A 26,002-nucleotide genomic window follows, 5' to 3' on the forward strand; every position below is an offset into this window, starting at 1 on the left:
CATTTTTTTGAAGTTGTTTGTTGCGGCGTTTCCGACCTAATCAAGCTTCGGTTTTTTGAGAGATCTTTTTTGTACTCCGCCTTTTCGACATTAATAAATTATTTATTCTGTCTTCGCCCGTGGACGTAGGCCGTTGGCCGAACTACATAATTATCGGTGTACTCTTTCCTTTTCTTTTCGTTTCCTGCATTAAATTATTTTCTGGATCTATTTTTCGCCGTTCATATTTTAACATATATCTTTTTTAAAGTCTTCAATCTGATGCGTATTAGTTTTAATTTATTTTTAAAAAAATTGCATAGTTTGTAATACTAAATTTTTAAAAAAAATTAAATTTATAAATCTTTAGATAAAAACAAAACTAACACGTGGCTACGAGTCCCTGATCTGTTGCTACGTGTTAGTTTTACTTATATCTAAAAAATAATTGGGCATGTTTTAATATTCAAGGGGCAATTGCTTATATACTTCTGAAAAGTTTCCGATTTTCCGATTTACCTTTCTTAGAAGGCTAATATTGAAAATACACTTTCTACGTTCCAACCTATTTCTAATATACCTTTAGAGTTAATTCTGTTATTTCTGTAAAATTACTATTTTACCTTTTCAAATATACTCTTCCACCATCACTGACTTTCTTATTTGTCCTTAAAGTTACGGGTACAAAAAATATTTTAATTTTTGGTATTTTCCAATATACCCCTCTACAGTCACCAACATTTCTTATTTGCCCTTAAGTTACGAGCAAAATTGACATTTTAATTTTTTTTAACTGTGGTAAATATTTAACTCACGTTTAATCTAAGTTAACTTAACAGAAGATAGCTGTGAGGGTATTTTGCAATAACGGTAGAACATATGAGGAGTATTTTAGAAAGATAAAAAAAATATGAATAAATCAAATATTTTCAAACGTATCAGAAATATATAGGCAATTATTCCAATATTCAAATATTAAAATAAAATAAAATCTTAGATAAGATGATTATAACTTTTGGATGTAATCAAAACTAGCACGTGACAATCAAAACTAGCACGTGAAAATGAATCAAAAATCCTTAATAAGGCTTTGTTGGGGAGCTTCCCACTTAATAAGTTATTTTCGCCATGCAGCATGGCTTTTTCCACCACAGCTCACATCCTGGGTGGAACTACCATTCCTCTCTCCATTTCCGCAACTTAATTAGTAATTAATCTTACAAAATATTACTGCTTACTACATTATATAACAACTTATTCACTAATTAATTAATAACTTAACTTATTAAATTAATAAACATTTAATTAACTATTTAAAAATTATTTTTGTTCATATTCAAGTAGCTAATTAATAATTAATTATATTATATTATGTGCTTATTTATTTAGTTATATTTGTATTAATCAAATAATTATTATTTGACTAATTTAATTAATTTATTAACTAATTATCTATTAATTAAAAATTTAATAATTAACATATTAATTTATTTTATATTAAATTTACTAATTAATGTGTTTTCTCCTTATTATCTTGTACAATACATTCATAATAATTAAATTTATTTATTTATTAAATTATTTATTTTATTCAAAATTTAATTTTATTATTTAGGTAAAAAAATTAATTTTAAAATTTAAATTAATGTTATTTATTCCTATTATTCTAGTTGAACCATTCAAACGTTATTTTTCTTATTTTGCGAATAACCTAATTCTCATCCAAACACTATATTAGTATAATTCTTTACTTATTCCAGAAGTTATAACTATGTCAGAAACAAGCAAGAGCAGTTTAACTTAATCATTCAAAAATTTATCTAAAAATTTAACTATGTCAGAAATAAAAATATATAAAAATTTATCTAAACTATGAAGCATGTTGTATCGATAACCAAATCATTCAAAAATTTAATGTTACCATTCAACTTATCAATTTGCTTGATTTTAAATTAGTCAACGATAATTTAAATTTCATAGCATCATTTATCTTTACAGATTTAACTAATATATTTTATATAATCCTCACAGCTATAAATTTATTGAAATATTTAAAAATTGGTTAGTAAAATTAAATTTTTGAAAGATTGGATAGTAAATTTAAAACCATCCATAATTTATACAAGTAGTATACGTTTTCACCTTATATCTATATTTTTTATGTTAGATTTGAATACAGATGTGTATTTGGTCCGTCGAGGGGTTAACTTCAATTAACCCCTCTGGTTTAGTGCACTTTTGTTTTCACCACCTTATGATTAAAACAAATTAACAAGATAGCAAAGTGGTTTTTTAAAAAAAACCAGGGATAGCAAAATTCAAAACAAAGAATGGCAAAATACAACATTATACCACCCAGTGATTTGACAAAATTTCACTTTACTATCATGTTTGACAGTAGAACCCTACAGTAGAAAAAAAATAAAATGATAAAATAACTAAATGCAATTTTTTGAATTATAGTGTGATTTAAGTAAAAATATACTAAACCATAGGGAGGGGAGGTACTAACATGAAATAAAAGTAAAATAAAAAAAAAAAAAACTCACTCAAAACTTTTCTGATCAACTAATGGCAAACTAAGACCTGGTTGGATATCGTTTTTTTTTTTTCAAATATATATATATATATATATATATATATAAATATAGAAGTGAACAATAAATTACTTACAATCCTTTCATCCAAAATATTTATTTGATAATAAAAAATAAAAAATTGGAAGTAACTAATGTTTGCTTCAAATAATTTTTTAATCAAGTTGTATTGCTTAAACTATAACAATAAAAGAAACGTCTTTCCTCCAACGCAACAAATTATACAAAATTAGCATTTAAAATATATAAAAAAAATAACACAATGATACCAAACGAAGCCTAAATATGCGCTAAAACATTTTGCTTTTCTTTTTTGCATTGGCGAGGGGGATTAGGGAGGCAAATTGCAAGTTTACCCTTCAAAAGAAAGGTATCAATCATTGCCCACTTCGCGCACATCAGTGCAAAAGCAGATTTGTACAAACTTAGTGAAACAATAACATCTAAGGTGCAAAATCCCTGCAGATCGCATGTGCGCAGGAATTCGATGCACAAACCAGTAATGATTTTGCCTTCAACAGTAAGTACAAAAGAAGTGCAGACCATTTTGTAGAGATTTAGTAAACAATAACATCTAGGGATTGCAAACCTGGAATGGGATTGATCAAAGCCGCTGGATTAGTTGATGATAACAATTTTTGCTTAAATCACCAGCAGTCGAGAGATCGACCCCGCCTTTAGAGGGGCAGATATATCACTGTGTACGCAAAAAATTCCTGCACATCCAGTCTATGAGAAATCCGCGATCTGACATAAAACATAGAGTGAGAGAGAGTAGGGATTCATAGAACAGAAGAAGACACCCATCTATATAAGTTGGTCAAGCTCTAAAGGTCGGAGCCTTTCCTGCCTTTGCACTACTTTCAAATCCAGGAACAGTTAGCAAGTTTCCCTTTTCGGACATGTAAAAGTAATTGTAGTTGATTCTAGTAACCAAATCAGCGAGATGAGGAAAATGGCCTACGTTGAGCTTGAATGAAAGGATCTGCAAAGCAATGAGAAGACACGGTCAGCTCAAACAATTTAACACAACTACTACTGTTCAAAGTTCTCAAGTTATCATAAGTCTTTACTTCTTTTTATTTTTTTTCTTTTCACTTCTCAGAATTGGAGGGGGGAAAAAAAGAATAAAAAAACTACCCTTAAAAGGAAAGCAACACAATCATCAAACTGCTTCTCGATCCGTTCTATTTCCATCTCACATCTAGCCTTAACTGAAGTAGCTGCACCACCACTGCTCAGTGTTTGCTGTATGGAATAAAACTCGAGTCCTAACCCGAGAATGGTCTTAAGTCGACTCGCAATAAGAGCCCACTGCGTGAAGGGAAAATATGGGGCATTTTTACCATCAAATTTTATTACATAAATAAGGAAAAAATAGGTAAGCCGAAGAGAACTCGAACCAGCTTATCAGGAGACACAAAACACTGCCGCTGAATGGATAGGAGGTACGCCTCGTGTACTTCAATGACCTCATCAAGGGAACGGGCTGCAGCCATGCCGCTACAGAGTTCATTCCATGCACTGTGAAATACCTAATTTACCCACTTAAGATTTGGTTATTCAGTCATAATTGCTCTCAAGAAAATGGAGCACCTAGTTGATTGTGCTTGCATACCCGATCCATCACATATTGATGAAATGCATCAACAAAATGAAGGAGCTTCTGCGCCAATAACAAGTGATGCTTGTAATTCTGTGCTGTGTTGCCCTTACCCTGCAAAAGGAAAGGTTTGATGTCGCAGGTCCTAACAACTGGAGAGCTTTCTTATTTTAACATATCGAAACAGGAAATAATAAAGAACAATGGCAAAAATAGTCAAATGCATGTGCACCTTCCACATCCATTTACGTGCTTTGTCAAGGACAAATTTTGCACGCTTGACCTTTAATAAGAAGCCCATGACCTACATCCGGCAAAAGAGTAACAAACAATGACATATAGTCAAAAGAGAAGAAATCAAAAACCTAATTGAAGTTATACCTGATTATACTTCTTAAGTGCCTCCATATTCACAATTAGGTCAAGGGGCCAAGAAACCTACCAACAAAAAGGTACGCGCAACAATTAAGAGAAAAAAAATAATAACAACAAGAAACACATTAATAGATAGAACCCATCTTGTGATTGAGTGCATGCCTTGTAACTGAACTTTAGCATGTCAAGAGCATCAACGCCCAAAAATTGATTCCGAAGTTTTCGGGGAGTCGACATGTTTTCCTCATCATCAGATGCATTACTTATTGTAACTGAAACAACCAAAGAATCAGGGGCACTCAGAAGTGTCCTATCGGCCGAATTTCTTACGGATTCCTGTGCAGGTATTGAATACCATAAGCATATTTTTTAGAATGAGCAGACATAAGCAATATGCAAGTTTTGATAGTGCCACACCTGTAGTATAGTGTTCAACTCAAAATCATCATCCCAGGAATCTCCCTTGTCAAGTCTGTTAAAAATGACTGTCCAAAACTGCTGCAGAAGGTCACCTGAATATATATAAATTATCAGTCAAGTCTACAACTATATAAAATTAAAAAAATGGCGAAACTCAATATTTCAGAATACCTGAGCCTAGCAAAAAAATAGCCCGTAAGACAAAGAGTTCATCCATTAATCTCCAACCATCCATCAGCTTTGAGAGAATGTGTTTACCTATGTGATCCACCTAAGGGGTAAAAGTAGTAGAGCCCTTAGCAGCAGTATATTACCTAATTTTCTTACAGAAATTGGAACACTATGATTTTTACCACTGCAAACTTATCTATGTTAGTATCAACTCCTGGAAAACAATATGAATTTCCGTATATGCCATTCAAAAATCAAAATTTCTAATATCCCTACTAGTTACCAAAAAATGTCCCAATGTTAATACCTGTTTCTAATACAAGACCATCTTCCCGGAAGAAATAAAGGTATATTTGAAAACTGTGAAGGAAGTTGTTTTACAAGGGTATGACCGTAAATTGATGATTTTGCATGAATATATACAAATGAGAGCCCCAAAAAAAGGGCCAAGCTAACCACCTGTTTTCTTATATACAAAGAAAGGCACTCCTGTATGATAACCGCAGGCTCCGGTGGATCCTTCAGTTTAATACTCTGGATAAAGTTAAGAACTTTTGAAGCTAGCGTGCTATCTTTCTGCGAAGGTAGAATCTCCGATAAAGTAATATCTTCCTGTTTCAAAAATAAGAATGCAACACTGTCAGAAAAACATATAGAGAACATACAAAAACTAAAAGTTTGATGTTACCTGGAAAGAAGGAAGAAGTGTTGGAAAAGCAAAGAGCGTTTCCAAAGTTCTTCTATCATCATCTAATCGAAGGTGTTGCAGTTCATCGAACTGAAAACCAAAAGTATAGTCAGTTCCGTCAAGTCTGGGAAGTATTGCTTTACATTGTGAACTATCATTCATAGTTGCATCAGAATATTTGAAACCAAAAATTGCCTCTCGCAAATTCTCATCATTCAAGGGAGGGAGATGGAAACTCCTAGATAAATTAAGTCCATCCCATGAGGCAAAGTTCCTCTGTAGCAAATCTCTGCACACAGTAATGACTGGATTTCCTGGGAAGAAGGAAGAATCAGAAAGTTCTGTTCTTTCCTCAATTTTGTTCCTTTCAGTAGAAGAATCTGAATCCCTTGCCATAGATTGAAAAGCGACCTTTTCATTAATGCCTACATGTCTCCTACCTTGCATTGCATCCACCAGGAATTGCAACCAATTCTTATCATAATTGAGTGACTTCTTTATGTTCTCATTGATTCCCTTTTCAACATACTGATTATTCATGAGAGCATTGCTCATTAGATTGATATCAGTCGGGAACATTTTGAAGTACTCATAAATATGATCTCCATCATCTAGTAAGCCAGCCAAGGATACCAAGAAAACCTCAGGCAAAGTCAACACTCCCATAATGCGGGCATCATTGCTGATTTGAACATCAAAAAAAGATTCTTCACCAGAATCATCACTCCCGGTATTTCCATCTACAAATTCCAGGGAGCTTAAAACTTCTGGTCTATGCCCCATTTTATTTTGATTATCAGGAAATTGACATCTTTCAGAGTCAGATGGAATTGCACACTCATCTTGAACATGTTGAACAAGCTGCAGTGATTTCCCAGCAGATACAATGGCCTTAGCAATGTCGTTTAAAAAAATGGGGCAGATAGCAATATCCATATCATCTTGATTACTTGTTTCTATCTTCATATTAGATTCGATACCAGTACGAATCAGAGAACCACCACTAGATGTCAAGTTTTCTAACCTACTTGTTCTCAAAAGATAACTCGTCTCCCAAAATGCTGGTTGATCAATGGAGACTGCAACATTCTTATAAAAGAACATCTGCAAAAGTAAAGAACACTTAAAAAGAAGCCAAATGAAACCAGGGGAGAACATAGTTTTTCAAAGGTAGAGAAAGTTTGAGAATTAGTTCAAGTTGATGGCAAGGTTCCAAGGAAAAGAAAAAAGAAGACATAAAAAACATAAGCTAACAGCCTAAGCAGTCCAACTTGGTTGATTATTTAAATCAATGTTTACAAGAAAGCAATATAGGACAAGGTAATCAGATCTAATGAGGAATGCTCACTGCCTCAAGCTGTAGGGTGTAAGACTCGTCGATATTCTTGAAATGTATAGAGGTGCAAGAGATACCGGTAGCAACACAAAGGTAAAATGTATTTGTACATTAAGAATAAACTTTATAAGAATTCAAGAATGCCTGCACTAAGTCGTGTATACACTTATAGGCGGCTGGTTACAATATATATTATATTAAATCACTATTTCATAAGTTAGTCTCATTACCAAAATATTATGCAAGAATAAAGAATACGTTTTGTCAAACTTTCTACATAAATTATCAAGACCAATGTCAAGAACTCCATCGGAAGCTTCAACTGGTTTAGTCGATTTCTACGCAATGCATGTACCATCACCTCGTAGATCTCAAGGCTGAGCCACAAGGAACTGTGTGAAACCCTAACTTAGGAGTCTGAAGCAAAATAAGCATCCAAATGTTTTTCGAAACCATAATCCAGATACAAGGAGCCATCAGAAACATGTCGTTACTGTTATAACTTATGAACCACCATCAACAAAATGCATTTTCAATACCTCTTCGCAGGGATCATCAAGAATGCCATCATAAAGCCAGGAATCAAGCCCATGCAGATAAGGCAGCAAACTTCCTGTAAATATTGCTAGCAGCATATGGTAGGAATCTCCTAAAATTTTACAGATAAATTAGATTACTTTACATAGACCGGTAAAAAGGGTAAATACAAAAAAATAGATTATCAACTTTTTCCGCAACCTCGCCACCTTGTACAAGACAGTCTTCATTCAACTTCTTGAAAAGATGGTTAAGAATATAAACTGCAATCTCACTAGATGAGACAGTATTTCCCGAGTCAATAAAAACATTTGGAACAGCTCCAGTCCTAAGCTCCCAGAGAAGCTCTGCTCCAGCACAGAGACTGCAAAAAGTAGATGTGTGCTGCTTAAATACTGAAAATAAAGGCATAAATTTCGATGAAATACACAAGGTTATGAAGCACATTCTTTATAACTCTTCCTTTTTTTGGTTACTACGTGTATGAATGCATATATTTGCACCATACACGATCAATAGATAATTAAACATGAGTGTAGTAATACTAAAATTTGAAACAAATCCTGTAAAAAACGTAATGGGAGGTACCAAGACTAGTTCTAGGTTTAATAGGGAGTTTCCTTAACTGATGAAAAGTCAACAATTAATCAATCTGAAATTTCATATGAATCAAGGAGACCAATTGAGAGCTAAATTTTAGTCAAGAATAACTAATTTGTTTAGCTAAAACATAGCATACCAAAAAAACATGACTCTTACATTCAAACAATGCAAAAAAAAAAACAGACAAACAAAGGATTGTGTAATCCAATATATTAGAAGAAAATGACAAAAGGCTATTCCAAAGCATTGTGACTGATCTCTCCAGGTTGAGAACAATAGTAGTCAAAATTAATGACTACACTGTTATTAACACCATCATTATACAATAAATTCAACGAAAATGGTACCTACTTAATACTTATATGCCAAAGATGTAAAGAAGACATAGGCACTGCTATGAAATGAAAAGATTCGACCTTGATAAAGAATTGGTTAATCCAAGAAGTGTCATAGTCTTTCTGTTGTCCGTATCTGAAGTAAGCAACTGTTCTTCCTCCTTTAGAGCAACTTCTCGAAGTCTCTGTCCATCACAATAAGAACAATTAGACTGCAAAAAGCACAATAGAGGACTTGTACAGGGACCCCATGAAGCAGTGCATACCTTAAGCCATGAGTAGACAGAATTTGCAAATGCACTTAGTGTGGGAGTCCTTTTACCAGATGATCCAACCTTTGTAACAAAAATCTCCACTCTCTTCAAGCAGGTTCCGGCAAACAAGAATATGTTTAGTATGCCTTTCAGACTAGTCTGGGACAAGTGACTAGCATATATTCCATCTTTGACAAGAAAGCCTTGTTTAGCCTCATCCCAGTAAAATAAATCACTACAGAACCCTTGGAGCATTTGTAGCACAGCACGAACCTGTATGTGACAGAAATACTAAACGATATTCTTTGCAACATATTACAATTCTTAGAGGGGGTTCTGCAATGGGTATATAAACTGACAAAGTTACCAATTCATGTTCGTCAATTCTAAAGCTGGAGATTGGTGCTGCATGATGAAGGCCCTTTGTAATGCTAAAGTGGAGCTTAGTGATAAAACTATCAGAATCCTCAACTTTTGCTAAACCTGTTTGATGTGAGAGAGAGAGAGAGAGAGAGAGAGAGAGAGAGAGAGAGAATAAGAATTAAAAGTGTGTCACAAACAATAGTTTCAATAATATCTCGTACACAATGTTATTAGTACATTAGACAAGTTATTATAGGGCAATTCTGCAATCAAGTCTAAGAGAAAAAAAGGCATGGATATAGAAAAGACAGAAAAAACAAATCTGAGAACGAAACACCAAATTAAGCCAACTCCATCTCAAGCTAGGAAATAATCAATGGCCCGTAGTTAAAAACCAATCAAGTGGTATAACATCTCATAGAATTCACCAGGAAAAATTGTCAATGCTATAGTGCTTCAACTAAATGAAGCCTCAAGTTGCCTGCGGAAAACAGGCTGATTTTAACATATAATACTCTCCAAAAATTGCTGTTAAGTATGCTACTAAACAAGAAAATATCAAGAAATAGTTCTGAAGTAACAAATCTAATCCTGATCCGAAATTCAAAAAAATAAAGAATATAAAAGGTGGCCATACCACAGTCATCATCATTAGTAACAGCAGTCCGTTGAGGAAGGGAGGTGGACTGTTTTCCGTTTTCAACTTGTTTATAAAATCGCCAATCTGGTAGAGAATCAAATGAGTAGCTCGACATCCCCTCTAGAGATGAAGGCCTATTGCCTAACCCATAATTAGCGACTACAGTACCAGCCATTGCCCAATCCCGAATAAAAAATGCACCTATACTATCAAATATCTGCCGTATACTTCACCTGCAAAGAAAGATTCAAGATAATTGGATAAAAGAAAAGGAGAATACAAGAATTTTCTTGCACCATGCAGCTGCCTTTTTAAAAAAAAAAAACAAAAGATGCCATTTTTTTTTTTCTGCAAGCTTGAAACATTGTGCAAGATCAGATGCATCTGGTCAAGCTTCAACCACTACTTAACGAAAAACATCATCACGATGCTAAAAGGAGGATCGGTATTAATACAGGTACATGCATTAAAAATATTCTGAATAAAATTATATTTATGTCTCGTCTACAAATCACGAAGGGTTATCCGTAAACTGCATAAGCGTTTCCCTTCAAACTAATCTTTCAGAACAAATAGAAAGATATAAACAAGGGAAAAATTGGAGCACAAAACCCTTCAAACTATCCTCCCACTTTGATCAAGATCCATTAATCTCCGTTGTTTGTTCCTCGAAATTCATGTACATGCCTTCTTCTTCACCAAATGCATCATTCTTATAGATATACGCCACGACATTACGAGATTCATAGATTCATAATCAAAAGAAGCATAATTAAAGAACAAAGGAATCAATATGCGTTCAAACCTTAATTTTTCATGCTCCAGATCTAGCTCCGGTGCCGTACATATGCCGCGCCCTTCTTTTTCCCAAAATTCTCCTCGCACCCTTCAAATCCCCATCTCACTCGAACAAATCCACGAAGAACCCGAATCCCCTCAAACCCCCTTCACCCCCACAAAGCCCCTTTATCGCTCGTCTCCCTCCTCGGCATGCGATCGCGGTGGTGAGAGAGAGAGAGAGAGAGAGAGAGAGAGGGAGTGATTGGTGGAACTAGGGTTTTGATGTGTCGGGGGAGGAGGGTGACTCAACGGTTCGAGAACTTAAAATTTGAAATAAAACCGCAACGGTTCACCACCGGTCACCTCACTCGGGTGCCGTCACCTTTTAATTTGAAACCGACTCAGCTGGACCGGCCACTCGACCGGTGCCGGTTCAAACCGATTAGCTCCCGGTTCAAGTACTGCTTCACCAAAAGCGAAGAGGATGAAGTGGTTTTTCACCCATAATAGTTGTTTGATTCACCCTAACTTTACCTTCGATCGAAACCGAAGCTCCCCCAAATATCATAATTGAGACTTCGGCCCAGTCCACTCTAAACCGAAATCAATTGTAAAAAAATAANTCGAGCTCGGCTCGAATTAATTTCAAGCCGAGCTTGAGCCTAGATTTAGGCTCGAAATTAATTTCAAGCCGAATTTGAGCTGACATAAGCTCGCTCGAGCTCGGCTCGTTTCCACCCCTACTCAACGGTTCGAGAACTTAAAATTTGATGTGTCGGGGGAGGAGGGTGACTCACTCGGGTGCCGTTACCTTTTAATTTGAAACCGACTCAGCTGGACCGGCCACTCGACCGGTGCCGGTTCAAACCGATTAGCTCCCGGTTCAAGTACTGCTTCACCAAAGTCGAAGAGGATGAAGAGGTTTTTCACACATAAATGGTCGCCATCCATGTTTGGTTCACGGTAACTTTACTTTCGATTGAAACTGAAGCTCCCTGGAATATCGTAATTGACTTCGGCCGGACCCATCCCATTTAATCATAAAAAATAAAATAAATTAATAAAATATTAACTTATTTATCATATTTTTAGTTTTTACGTTATTTATTTTTTGCCAAATAAATAACAGAACTAGAAAGTAATTTTCATCCGAACTCTAGTATGTTGATCTAAATTTTACTTTGGGTGGAACAAACAGGGCCCCTAATCAAGTCGCACCACACAGTATATATTCCAAATTAAATTTTTTTACACCGCGTGAGAACATAAATAATTTAGTCAGAAACAATATAGTAATTAACGTTGAAATAATATTTTTAAAAAATTATCCTTGTATATTTATGCATAATAGAAATATTTGGTCAAATATTGTTATTTCTATATAGAATAACTGTGAAAGAAATACTCTTTATCTCATGTCAATGGCTCAAATCTCAAGTGGATATTAAAACGAGGAGGTAATTGGATGTCAGATAAATGTAATGAAACAAAGGAGACCAGAGGTTAATTTTACTGGGAGAATTGTTAAGATAATTTATTTAATCTCTCTACAAGAGTATGAAGTTTTAGAAGATCTGTGTGAATTTAACCTTTTAGAATTGTTGTTTGGTAGTTCATAAAACTACAACTAGGTTCTGAATGTTTCAACTAATTACTCGCCAAAAATGTAATATAAACGAACAATTTCCTTATATTTCAACACAGATTTTTTATTTTTGAATTGTCAAATGCCTTACTTCTACTTTGCAGTAAGGTAATTGGAAAATTCAAGTCATTAACCATTTCCAATATTTGTTTTTGACGATTTCGCAGTTTTAATTTACAAGTTAGAAGTAATGGAAAAGGATGTCACCCCATCTAGGCAGAAATTTACCCTTAAATGTTTCTAATGAATCTCCTGCAATGAGAATCCTTAGATTTCTTCAATTTAGGGAGAAAAAAGGAAAGAAAAAAAAAACTTTTGAAAGGTTCAAACAACTTAATCATGGAACAGATTCAACCATGTAGTTAAGTTAGGCCTTCGGCTCTCCAAATAAAAAGTTTAGAACATGTACTGCGGCAGAAAGTTAAAATGAGCTTTTGCATTCCAAAAATGAAAGCTATAGTTTGAACTTTCTGTCTCCGGCACAATGAAAGGCTATAGAGAAGATATTAATGAAAACACTACTGATATTTCCTTGAATAGCTTATTAGATAGAAAGTTTAGCAGGCCCTCCCTCAACAATGAAGTTACATCAAAACATGAAATATAATCTTCATTTTTCGACCTCCTTGCTTCCATTGAATGACCCAAAATCCTTCAGAGGGATAAAGATAAATCTATCATATTCACTCTAGTACTCTATTAACTAATCAACATTCCCTCGACAATGCAGTTATATCAAAAAACATGAAATATGATCTTCACATTTTGACCTCCTTGCGCACGTTGAATGACCAAAAAATCCCAAAACGAAAGTGAATGAACCTCGGAGGGATAAAGATAAATCTTCCATATTCACTCTACTACTCTAATAACCACTTGCCAATAAGATAACCATATTAAAGAATTCGTCAAGATGATGTGTTTAAATCCCTTTAATACTCGGAAATTTCCTCTTTGTACAACTCTTCTATCATTGGCTTCCACAGCCGCACGCGCGCATTAATAAACCAGTTTGAAATCTGCGAGAATAACAGTAGAATTCGCGTTATTAAACTTGTTCGATGACAAGCAAGTTAGAAAGTATTAATGTCTACGAAAAGGTTCGAAGAGGAATGTACTTGGCTTCTGGTTAAGCCTGTCTGCGAAGATAGCATGGACTTCTCGCTGTCATTAGGATAACTGTTTCAGATGACGCAGAGTACATGTAAGATTTGTACAGGGGAAAAGTAGATAGATCCATTTGTAGGAAATAAATGGATTTCTGAATTCACAAAAAAAGGATCATTTTCTTCGTTTTTTGCAATTATAGCCCAGAGTTTGAACCAAAACGCTCCTCCGGTACATGAGCATGACGCATAGTTTCGATCATCATCTACATTGCATACTGTCAAAACTGCAAATGCTATTCAAAAATGTGTGTTGCTATGCTATTGTGAAGGGGCAATTTGATCTTGAAATGTCGAAAAAGTGGGCTAAAATTTGCAAAACTGAAGACAAGTCATTTGAAAAATGTAAGTGTAGATAATGAAAGGTTCAACTTACGGATGAAGGAAATGTTCGAAGAGCCAAGCTCGAAGAAGTGCAACTGAGTCTTCTGGGAGTCCTCTCAATGGTTTCCAATCTTGTCGGATTTGGATCGATCCCAGGGTTTGAAGAGTCTCCCTTTTCTCTCCGGTTGTTCGACACAAGGATCTGCCTTCAGAGAAGTTCTTATAGTTTCCAGTGTATTGTTCACCTTCAGACTCTCCCAAAGCATGCAACTGAGAGACTATCGCATCTCTTAAATTCGCAAAGTGTCGAGACATCGCTTGAATTGTCAGGGCAGTGTAGGGAGCAGCAGCCCCATTGCCTGAAACAACTTCGAATGATGATACCACTTGGTCTATTTGATGAAGATATTGCTCATACCGAGTCTCAAGCTGAAAAAAAAGGGGCGAAATATAGTCATTTACAGTCTTATTAAAGTTTGCATTTGCTATTCACCTGTCGATATATATGCAATCCCAAAACGCAGAAGCTCCAATTTAAAATTTCTGCTTCTAGAGCTATGGGAAGCAATTGAGCAGATTTTAGTTAACTAGTCTTCTTCGGCGAGGGAAGCAACAATGCGAACAACAGTGAAAGTACGAGCTATTCAAACAAGAAATCACAAGGGCTTTAATTGTTCATTTCTTCGATAAGATTTACAAGCAAGGAGCCTTTTTTTTTTTGTTTTGACATTAATCTGTGTACGAGACAACCTTTCTAAGAATGCGTAGATAGAAGAAGAAAGAATTTTGAGTTGATACCTCATTCAACAAAGCAATCAGCTTGGCTTGAATATTGTTCTTATCCTGAGACGACAATTGATTACCCGGCGGCATGTTCTCTTTGTGAGTATAAATCCTTTCTCCCAATTTAAGATACCTGTCATTGGCTTGAGCATCCATTCCATCTAACTCATTGTTCCGCGCCTCATTCCCCACATTTAGCTCCTCGTTCTCCACATTTAGCTCAATTGCGTCGCTTACACATACAACTTCATCGAGTAACTCTTGCGCGGGTTTTAAATATGGAGAACGCTGTAAAAAAGAGCTCAAAGAGGCAGTGTTACGCGGAGAACTAGTCCTTTTTTCCGCATTGAACACACAATAATGCTTCAAATGGTCAACACTTGCAGAATCAAATTCTCTCAAATTCTCTCTATCTAATGAAGAATTGGAGCCCATAAAATTCGCTTGTGTTCGCTTGAAAGGCTTCATGGGATCGTAGAAGAGGCAAGAACCGAGAGTAAGCGACAAACTATTACCGCAGCCTTGAACACAATCATTGTGACCATTCTCTTCCCCAGCTCGGCAATTCATCGAACACCTCGTTGCCGAGTGTCGCCTACGAACTATATTCTCCTCCGAATCAGAATTTTGTTGCCCTCGGGAGTCTAAGTGAGGCGGCAAACTATTCAGCTGGATTTGAATTAGATTGATTTGATTCCTTCCGTCCCAGTGAAGAGCAGAGGCCAAATCGTCGTCGCGAATCGGGCCGTCGTGCATGTAATTTTCGGAAACCTCCTTTGTAACCATATTAACTTGTGCTCAAATTAAATAGTTGCACTCTAAGCAATCACAGTAAACAAATACTGATAATGTCAGATTTAGTTTATGGCTGAGGACATCTTACTTGAATCACTACTACCCCTGCACCACTATGGTTAACCTGTAAATGACAGAGCAATAATTGGAAGCATAAATACTGATCCATTAGTAGTTATGAACTCCGTTAAATCATATGAAACAGAACAACATTTTTAATATTTATATTCAACACTCTCCTACGTCAGGACTTGAATTAAATTGGAGAAAATTAAATAATACTAGGAGTCTGACGGGATTCGAACTCAGGAGGACTTCGTCCTGCCGCTCTGATACTTATATTCAAAGGAAAAACTAGGAAGAACAAATGATAACATTGTAATAATTAAGTAATCTGACCAGGAACTGAGACTAATAAATTGAGATGTACATCAAGAGATAGAGAGAGGACTTGAAGATATAATTGTAAACACTGGGAATGTCCATAACATCATGAAAAGCTTACATACATGGGTTTGTTGAGATGGAAGAGAAAGACTAGCTACTTGATGCCTCACTTTGCAACACCCAAAGACTCTTCCATTTTTTCCTCTCTCTTTTTTTTTTTTTCTCTCTCTCTTTTTCACTCTTAAACTCCTCTGAAGCTCTCAAGCAGCTCAAGAAGTGGAAGAAGAACAGGGAGAGACCTTCACAAAAGTATTATAAAAAGCTTAGAATGTAGATAGGGTGGTCCCCTTCTGTAGAAAGAGAAAAAGCAATAGAGACAGAGACAGAGATAGCAAAATTTCAGTCCTAATTTATTGCCCTTCTGTCTTTTTGGACACTCTCAACTCTCACCCAACCATTGCTTTTTTTTAAAAAAAAAAACTTTTTTGTCCCTCTCTCTCTCTCTCTCTCTCTCTCTCTCTCTCTTTTCACTGCTTGGTAACTTTTGTTGGAAGTTGTGTGCTGAAAAGAGAAAAGTGAGAATAGCTCCAGATTATGAACACTATCTTCTTTCAAGAAAAAAGAGTTTTATGCCAACATACCCACACAAATATGTGACAGTGAAAGTTGGTAGATATTCTTGCATATCCTATACAAACCTTAATTTTTATAGTAGAAAGTGTATGCATGCAAACAAACAAACAAAAAAAAAAAAAACAAAAAATTGCAAACTGAGAAGGGCACTACTATGGTTGCAGTTTCTGCTGTCTGAGATCACATGAGAATGTCTTTCAGCCAAAAAGAGATGCTGAAAGGAGAGCTTGGAAGTGACCAAAAGGGCAGACTGTATGGGTAGATGTGTTTGTTAATGTGATGGGTGTCAGTGCAAAAAATCTTGACATGTGATTTTGATTTTTGATGTGACTCCTCCTCAGAAAAGGACAGAGTATATACTTTGATAGCCATTGCTGTGATTTTGTCTTTTTTAGGGCTTTTTAAAACTGGTTGTTTATCATCATCATTCTGATGATTTCTCATCACATACATTCATGCTGGCACCTATTTAATGATCTCTCACTCTGAAAATAGTAAAATGCCAATAAATACATGCCACAAATAGTTCACTTTTCAAAGAATTTTTTTATGTTAAAAAAAAGGCAACAATTAATTATGCACTTGACAGTAGATGGATGGTAAAGTTTTTACCACTGCAGAAAATAAAATTTATTTTTAAATTTTAAAAAATAAATCTTTAATTTAAAAATAAGTAATAAAATAATTTATTTGCTCTCCTCATAGATAATTGTACAATTTGGAAGAACTTATAAATAAAGCACCGGTATATATATATATATATATTTCTTTCACAATATTATTTTTATATGTTATTAATATGTTGGAAGCGTCTGCGTGAGCTGATTAAAAGCCTCAATATCATTGATGTCAGCATATCAACAGCAATATACAACGTCAACATATATAGTTGGGAGTTTAAGCATTTGCCTCTCGGATAGAGCTTTTTGTTGTAGGATAGTTGTGGCAAACGATAATTCTGCATAAACACCGGCCGTCCCTAACGTAAGTGGCAAAGGGCTTGGTGGTTGATATCTGAGGTCCCAAGTTCGAATCCTAGTTGATTCAAATTTCCAGCTAAGTTTATTTCTAAATGAAATAAACGAAGCGGATAGCATACTACTTATCTTTCAAAAAAAATAATTCTGCGTAAACTTCATTCAAATCGAACAGACGCTTTTGATGAAAATAAGGCTCGACGGTTAGTACCCAAGGTTGCAGGTTTGAATCCTTATTGATTCATATGTTCAGCTAGTATATTTCTAAAAATAATAAACGAAGCGGGTAGTATGCTACTTTTTTCTTAGAAAAATCAAAAAAACACGTTTGATGAAAATTAAAGATTGATGAAATCTTCCGTATTTTTATATTTTTATTTATTATATGGATATTTCTAATAGAAGTACAAGCATACTATAATTTAGAGATATAAAAAAGAACGAAGATACAGAGATTTTCATTTCATGTCAAAACAGATCCTAGGTATGAAAATGTAAAATTCTTTTTAAGGATTATTACTTTTTCTTTTGTTAATTTATGCTCTAGATTCGAAACTTTAAACACATTACTTTTTAAAAATTCTAAATTAAAGTAATTTGAAGTTTCTGAGTTTAACTTTAGCAAGCACATTAGGAGATGATCAATCCAATTGTTAATAGATGTTAGAAGAGAAAACGTTTATAGTGGGAGCAATTTTGTGCATAACATTTTAATTGTCTCTCAAGAGTTCTGTAGCACTTGATATATCTTTTTTTTTTCTTTTTTTTTCCTGCCTTTTAGCTTTTTTTTTCCTGCCTTTTAACTTTAGCAAGCACATTACTTTATGAATAAAGCAGATAGATTGCATTTTTCTCTCGAAAAATTTAAAAAAACTTAAACAAGCAACTCCTAAAGAACTCTAGCGATAAAAAATCATTATATTTTATTGAACTCCTCTGCTCAAAGGATCTGTTTGGATGCATGAATACCTTACTCAGTATATATTTATGATTTATTCAAAAAAATCTATATAGTTGGACGGTGAGACAAAAAGGTTGATCAAACTTTAGTATTCAGTTTTCAAATCATTTTTTTAGAATATATAAGATATATCACGTCGTAGGAAAAATATATTATCTTATCAAATTATGAATAGTAAAATATTTTAAGAAGTAAAAAAGTAAGCTTTCTATTTACAATAATATTAAAGAAAATTACCAAATAAGTTGTCTTTGCTTTCCTTATAAAGTAATTAGATAAATGTGAATGGGAATTGTTGTTTAATGTTTTTATAAAAAAGCAGAACGTTTTTCCTTTTTTTTTATTTGGGAAAAGTTCAAAAACCCCCCTGTAGTTTCATCGTTTCTCACTTTACCCCCCTGCGGTTTAAAATGTATCAATTTGCCTCCCTGTGGTTTCGTTTTTATCTTTTCGATAGCTTTTTCGTTAATATTTTATTAAATTATATACAAAAATTTTATATACCCATCTAGATTTATCAAATATTCACTTTAGTACCCTTTAATTTTAACTTTATAACTGATTTAAGAAAAAAAATAATGAAATTGATAAAAAAAAAGAGAAAAAGGAAACCACAGGGGGACAAATTAATACACTTTAAACCACAGGGGGGCCAAGTGAGAAACTACGAAACCACAGGGGGTTTTTTGAAGGTTTCTTTTTTTTTTCTTTTACAGGGGAGAAAAAGAAAAAGAAACGTGGTGGTTGAGATGAAAAGGATTAGAGAGCCAATAAAACAGAGTCAACTGAGCGCAATGACACAGTATTCCACCTCTACTTGTGCATGTTTTATTTAACTAAAATGCTGTTGACCTCATAAAATGCTAAAAATGTGTCACCACATGAAAATAGTGGTGCTTATTTTCTTTTCGCCAATTTTGGATTTTTTTTTTTTTATAATGTGATGCTTAACTGAAGAAAAAAGGCCCTGTTAATAATAAGTGATTGGTACGTAATGAAATTTATTTTTCGTAATTAATATTTTACATTCAGAAAAAAAATAAAAATGTAAATGCATCTTTGATCTGGGTGAAGTTCCTGAATGGATATCGTTTGAATTTTGAACGAGTGATTTGTATACAGCTACCTTTCTGAGTATTGGAATTATATTTATTCACATGTAAAATATACAAATATGGTAGTCTCTTATTAGGGGTGGGTATATGTTTTGCGTTTTAATTATTGTAATTTGCAGCAAATATGGCAGTTCACAACTTCATTTTATTATAAACAATAAAACTTATTGAATCCAGCTAAATTTAGCTCATAAATAATGATCTGATTTAATAAATCTCTTTATCCATAGTAAATATATGATCCTGGTATCTTCGCAATCAGGTATTATTGGAGTGAAAATAATAGCTAGTGTATGAGGTGCATGTGCTCTCGTCTATTTGACACTTATCTCAGTAGAGTATTCGCTTTGTTTAATTTTTAAAATAAACTCAGCTAAAAATATGAAATAATTTAGTTTTGAGCTTAAGATCCCGAATAACAATCACTGAGCCTTAACCAATTACGCCAGATACGAACAGCATCTCCGTGTTTTCTTTTCGTTACCAAATGATCTTGTCAAGGGACCGACGACCTTTGCGCACACGAAACACCTTTCGCTGTTGAGAAATTGCGCGGAAGCTCTTCGCGCTCCGAAAGAGGCACTGCAACAACTGCTTGATACCTAGCCCCAGAATTTGGGGTCACTGTAATTGCTGGACCACAAAAGGAACTTTGAGACGCGTACATGATAGTTACCTATCGACGCAATCGTTTGGCTTGGATTCTGAAACAATTTTTCTTTTTATTATTATTTTTTATCTGGACAATGACAAGTAAGATATTTATATTAATAAAAAATATTTCGGTATTCGATTCGATTTTAATTAATATCGGTGCGACTTAATATATGTAATTTTTAAAATTTTTTTTTGAATACTTCAACCAGAAATTTTGTTTGGCTTTATTTTAAGTAGCACAAGACTTTTACAGAATATTTGCAAAAGATTTTTTTTTTAAGACTCAAAATAACTGCACTTAAAGATAGGATATATTTTCGTTGACATAGATACTTCTATACTTAATTAAAATAATTCGTATCTCTAATATAGCCTTGTGGGTTTGGCACCTTTAATTCCGCTGCGACACGCATACAAAAATAAAAATAAAAATAAAAATAAAATAATCTGTATTGCATGTTTCTTTCTATTTAAGACACCACGAAGTTCGCGCTTTAATTTATTCCTTTCTGCGTAAGGCATCGTTTGGTTCAGAAATAAATTTTTTTTAGTTATTCTTGGAATAGATACAACTTGGGAAATAAGTAGAGATAAGATCAATTTTACATTTAGATGATAATTAAGTTATTTTTGAAAATAAAAAAAACTTCAAATACCACATCTGTGGTTTCACACTTTCTCACTTTTGTACCATGTGGTTTAAAGTGTATCAATTTAGTTTCATGTGGTTTTATTTTTATCTTTTTATTATCGATTTTACTAATTTTTTTCGTTGAATCACTGACAAAGTTAAAACTAAAGGATACTAAAATGAATATTCGATAAACCTAGGTGGGTTATCTGAAGTTTTTTGCATATAATTTAACGAAATATTAACAAAAAAGCTGATGAAAAGATAAAAATAAAACTACATGACACTAACTTGATACATTTTAAATCACATGGTACTAAAGTGAGAAAGTGGAAAACCACTGGGATGGTATTTAAAGTTTACCCTAAAAAAAATAATGTTTAAATAGTTAGATAGGAACAATAAGAATAAGAGCAATTATAATTTTAAAATAATGATATTTTATATAATTAATTAATAACAAAATATTAATTAAATAATAATTTAATAAATTGATTAATTAATTAATCATGTCTACTATTAGATAATCATAAATAGGACATTAATTAATCATTAATTAATTAACCATGAGTACTATTAATTAATAAAATAACTAACTGTAAATAATTTGATAAATTAACAAATTAAGTTAATAAATTAATAGATTAGTAAATTAATTAGTTAATTATTTAATTAGTTATATTGGTCAAAATATTACTTAATTAGTTAAGCAATGTAAATATTAGTTATTGCATAAATACAATAAATAATTATTTTTTAATTAGCTAATTAATTATGAATAATAAATTAATGACTCAAATAGTTTATTAAATAATTGTTATAGTAATAAATCAAGTGGTTAATTATTTATCTAGTTAATTAGTTAATAAAATAATATATAATATATTAATTAATAATATTTTATTATTAATTTAGTAGAGTTATAAAAGGAAGGAATGGTTGTTCCAATGGGACAACAATTCCACCCGAAAGTACTTTTTTCCGAAGTTCTTTCATAAATGAAAGATCTCAATTACTCGTGATTTAATAATAAAAAAAATTAATTTCACAATTGATTTCAAAATTCTAATTTTTTTTTTACTGTTAGGTCTATAACATTTATATTTTGATTTAGTACAATTACAACCATCTAAATTTTTGTTAATCTCGATGAAATGGTCCACATCATCTCCACTAAAATTCCGATCACTCATATAGGCCAGGATCATGGTCCGATAACTTTTAGTCGAATTTGACATTGATTTTTGTCGAGATAGTCATAGGTGCAGAGGATGACGACAAAGATAGTAAAATTAGACTTGACGCGATGTGTGTGTGCATTTGACAAAGAAGGTTAGGAACCAAAGATCAAAAAAAAAAAAAAAAAAAAAAAAAAAAAAGATTAGAGACCAATAGTACAATTAATTTTAAAAGTTACGAATTTGATTGCAAAAAATAAAAAGTTACAGTGATGAACGCTATAGAGATTGCAATTAGCCTAAAAAAATTTGAGCAATACTATATGTACACCTAAAAACTAATTGTAGTATTTACACCCTATATTTTGGACGGCTAGAAATCATTCACAAGTCTTATTATTATTATTATTATTATTATTATTATTATACTAAAAATCTAATAGGGATAATATATAAAATATTTTTCAAAACTTCAAAAATATATCTAATATGATTGGCCAAAATACCCTGATTGATTTTTAAAAATTCTTTCAAATATCTGCAATCTCCTAGAATTTATTAATAAAAATTAAAATTTAGAAAAATAATTTGATAATTTAAAATAATTTAATAATTTTAAGTAGTAGTCAGAGATAAAAAAAAATAAAAGTTTTTTTTTTAAGATATACACCAATGTAGGAAAAAGTCTAGAACCAATCAAATTATTTTTTTTAAATTCATCCATCCCATTATAATTATTAAAAAAGTATTTTTTGTATATTTAGCCAAATAGAGAAATGTGATTAATTGATTATTGATGATATAATATAGGTGTTACATAGTAGGCTTTCTCTCAACATAGGGGCGCAGAGGTTGAGATAGCAGTTTTTTTAAAAGAAGGGCCAATTGTATACATCGTTCTATAAACATATAGAATAACAAATATATTTCTAAAAAGTTCAACTTTGTATTTTTATTTTTGCAAAAGTTCAGTGATATTCATATTTGTTCCTTTTGATTTATTACCGTTAAAGCACTATTTATTTTTTAATAGCAGATAAATAAACTGACATTTTTGTTCTTATAAATATATCGCTCCAAAAGTCTCAAGAGTTAGAATTATACAGAAATATCCTTTCAAAAAAAATATTTTATCTAATCACGATTAAGTATTTTACTCACGTTTAATTATATTTTTCTAATGAATTCTAATAGCATGGGAATATCTAAAAATATTAAAATTTTTGTAAAAATAAAAATTAAAAATTAAATTTTATAAAAAGATATTTAATATTCCGTATGTTCATAGGAGATGCTGTACGCAATTAATTCGTTAAAAAATCACGCGTGTTAGAACTTAGAAGTAGAACCACCACCGCTAATAATGAAACAGTCCTACCCAATCCAAACACGCCACGTGTTAAGTTGTAACGTCTGAAATCAAATGAAATAAAGTATCAAAAAATATCTTTACTATGGTGGTTCAATGTATTCCACCGCATGTTGAGCATATGCGGTCAAAAAGAAGAATAAATTCCACATTCACGAATCACGAGAGCGCGCGCGCAGACTGTTTCCTTTTCTTTAATTGGCAGGCGTTCGGCGGGCTTGAAAGTTGGAACAAGTCCAGCCAGCCCACGCACTTTTTCGTCCCTCCCCGGCCTTCCTGGAATGTGGAATCTCTCTCCTCTCCTCTCCTTATTAATTAATTAATTAATTAATTAATTAAATTTTTAATGCGTACCGGCCTGCACTATCACATTCGTTTCACTTTCCTGATCAACCACGTTTTTCGGAAAACCTAAAAATTGAGAAGGTTAAAAAATATGAAGCTTTTTTTTTTTTCCTTTTTTTTTTTAATTTCCAAGTTATCAAACATGCAATCTCATCAAAGTCCACAGAGAACGAGTAAATAACACTTTGCTGCTCATAAAATTCCTGTAAATTTTTTTAAAAAAACTGAACAAATAATAAAGAAAAAATAATAGTAATAATCTCTCCTCCCTTCATAGGATGTAAACAACGCATTCGAACCACCACAAATTCACATGTATATATTTTTTCCTTTTCTTTTTTTATTATTTTTTTTTTGGTAGTACTCAAACAACGGTGTAAAGAATAATCTGGGCGGTGTCGAAGGGCTTCTTGACCCTCAAGCGAGCTCCGGCCGACGACATCGACGACGCCGCGGCGCGCCACGTCGTCGCCGGCGCTGACATGGCAGCATCTGGGCCTTCCGCGCCGGCGCCGGCGGTGATCTTACCGGGGTGGTCGTCGTCGTCGTCGTTGGTGGGCGTGGAGGGGGGCTTGTAGTACATCCGCGCCGTTTGGGGGCAGTGGGAGTGGAACCGCGCCGCTATTCTCACCCCCATGTCCAAGAGCTCCGCGTACCTCCCCATCGTCCCCTCCTCCTCCTCCTCCTCCTCCTTAGGTGCGAGCTCGACGGAGAGGGAGTAGAAACACGGAAAAGGGGGAGGGAGAATAGCAGCTAAATCAGAAGACGTCCCAAACAGGGGCCATAGAAGAGGAGGAGAAGAGGAGAGAACGGCGTCTATTTATAGTGGTGGGGGGTTGGAGACCGCGTTTGGACTCGCGCCGCGTCAAAGAGGTGAGCTTACCGCCTTTTATTAGGTTTTTTCTTTTTCGTTTTTTTTTGGGAAAATTTCAAATAGTACCCCCTAGTTTCATATTTTTTCACTTTAGTATTCTAAGATTTAAAGTAGGGAAAATTTTAAAAACCCTCCTTGTGGTTTCATATTTTTTTCATTTTAGTATCCTATGATTTAAAGTGTATCAAGTTAGTACCATGTGGTTTCTCACTTTATCACTTTAGTACCCTGTGGTTTAAAGTGTATCAAGTTAGTACCATGTGGTTTTGCACTTTATCACTTCAGTACCCTGTGGTTTCACACTTTATCACTTTAGTACCCTATGGTTTAAAAAACCACGGGCACTAACTTAATACAAAATTAAAACCACAGGGTACTAAAGTGATAAAGTGCAAAATCACGAAGTACTAATTTGATACACTTTAAACCACAGAATACTGAAGTGATAAAGTGAGAAACCACAGGGTACTAACTCGATACATTTTAAACTACAAGATACTAAAGTGAAAAAAATTGAAACCACGAGGGGGGTTTTTGAAGTTTTTCCTTTAAAGTATATCACTTTCGTATCGTGTGATTTTATTTTTCTCTTTTTGTTATTTCCTTCACTAATTTTTTTTGTTAAATTAGTGACAACCTTAAAATTAAAGGATACTAAAGTAAATATTTAATAAACTATAGGTAGAGGATCTGAAGTTTTTTGTATATGATTTAAAGAAACGTTTATGGAGGGGCTGATGAAAAGAAAAAAATGAAACCATAGGGTACCAAATTTATACACTTTAAATCATAGGGTACTGAAGTAAGAAAGTGCAAAACCACAACAATAGTTTATTAAATCTTTTTTTTTTTTTTTTTTTCTAGCAATACTATCCGTACGCCCTGTGCTATGAGGGATACAAACGGAGCGAATCTAGGAGCACAAGGGGTGCTCCACCTTCCGCTCTGTTTCTTATCGAGTTGAATGAGATTGGGGCGGGTTAACTTTAATTATATTTTTGGATCTTACTTATTGTTTTTTTGGGAATCGATCTAAGTGAGAGCAGATTTTCGAAGGAATGGAAAGAATTTGAGATGGGTTATATTTTTTTTACATTTTTTTTTTGTTTTCACTAACTACCCGTTCGAGAAGAATAGGATAGGAGCTCCACTAACCCGAATCCATTTGCATCCCTATATAAGGAGGAAGTCTATTTTGTAACACTTATATCACATCATTAATAATCAGTCAATCATTTTTTTTTTCAAAAGAAAAGTATAATAAAATTAGTTTTTTTAATAATCATGATGTGGTTTGGTGAATCCAAAAAAGTAGTCTGATTGGTTGAAAATACTATATCAACAAAATAACTGATACATTTTAGACTTTTTTCTATATAAGGCTATGGTATAAACTTTACACTTTAGCCTTAAAAAATGTATATTCTTGCACTTGACACATTATTATTATTGTCTTTTTAATACAATTTTTTAATATAATT

The 26,002-nt window shown here is 33.4% G+C and overlaps 3 protein-coding genes across 10 annotated transcripts; all 3 read right to left on the reverse strand.

Annotated features, from left to right (window-relative positions):
* Nucleotides 2,758-10,917, reverse strand: LOC109712667 (gamma-tubulin complex component 5-like). Of its 4 annotated transcripts, none has more exons than XM_020236376.1 (18): nt 10,707-10,914; nt 9,899-10,134; nt 9,266-9,381; nt 8,911-9,171; nt 8,726-8,829; nt 7,916-8,070; nt 7,709-7,818; nt 5,834-6,937; nt 5,605-5,757; nt 5,146-5,245; nt 4,972-5,066; nt 4,717-4,890; nt 4,561-4,617; nt 4,412-4,483; nt 4,195-4,293; nt 3,980-4,111; nt 3,717-3,890; nt 2,758-3,561 (listed from the first exon to the last, which is right to left on the reverse strand). In XM_020236376.1, exons 2-18 carry the CDS (start codon nt 10,074-10,076, stop codon nt 3,397-3,399), a joined length of 3,249 nt encoding a protein of 1,082 aa, XP_020091965.1. In that variant the 5' UTR covers nt 10,077-10,134; nt 10,707-10,914; the 3' UTR covers nt 2,758-3,396. The 4 variants fall into 4 exon arrangements, 3 of the variants coding, with proteins under 3 accessions (XP_020091965.1, XP_020091967.1, XP_020091966.1); XM_020236378.1 differs by lacking the exon at nt 10,707-10,914 and adding an exon at nt 9,599-9,742 and having other exon boundaries at nt 9,899-10,041; XM_020236377.1 differs by lacking the exon at nt 10,707-10,914 and having other exon boundaries at nt 9,266-9,742; nt 9,899-10,041.
* LOC109712408 (BEL1-like homeodomain protein 3) lies at nt 12,828-16,316 on the reverse strand. Of its 5 annotated transcripts, none has more exons than XM_020235961.1 (5): nt 15,904-16,293; nt 14,615-15,417; nt 13,869-14,245; nt 13,445-13,505; nt 12,828-13,345 (listed from the first exon to the last, which is right to left on the reverse strand). In XM_020235961.1, the coding sequence occupies exons 2-5, from the start codon at nt 15,383-15,385 to the stop codon at nt 13,259-13,261; spliced, it is 1,296 nt and encodes a 431-aa protein (XP_020091550.1). In that variant the 5' UTR covers nt 15,386-15,417; nt 15,904-16,293; the 3' UTR covers nt 12,828-13,258. The 5 variants fall into 5 exon arrangements, with proteins under 5 accessions (XP_020091550.1, XP_020091548.1, XP_020091549.1 ...); XM_020235959.1 differs by having other exon boundaries at nt 14,615-15,518; nt 15,904-16,292; XM_020235960.1 differs by having other exon boundaries at nt 14,615-15,518; nt 15,900-16,292.
* LOC109712450 lies at nt 23,820-24,447 on the reverse strand. The gene has a single exon (XM_020236012.1). The coding sequence runs from the start codon at nt 24,309-24,311 to the stop codon at nt 24,012-24,014; it is 300 nt and encodes a 99-aa protein (XP_020091601.1). The 5' UTR covers nt 24,312-24,447; the 3' UTR covers nt 23,820-24,011.

Source organism: Ananas comosus, linkage group 7 (assembly GCF_001540865.1).
Source record: "Ananas comosus cultivar F153 linkage group 7, ASM154086v1, whole genome shotgun sequence".
Lineage (NCBI taxonomy): Eukaryota > Viridiplantae > Streptophyta > Magnoliopsida > Poales > Bromeliaceae > Ananas > Ananas comosus.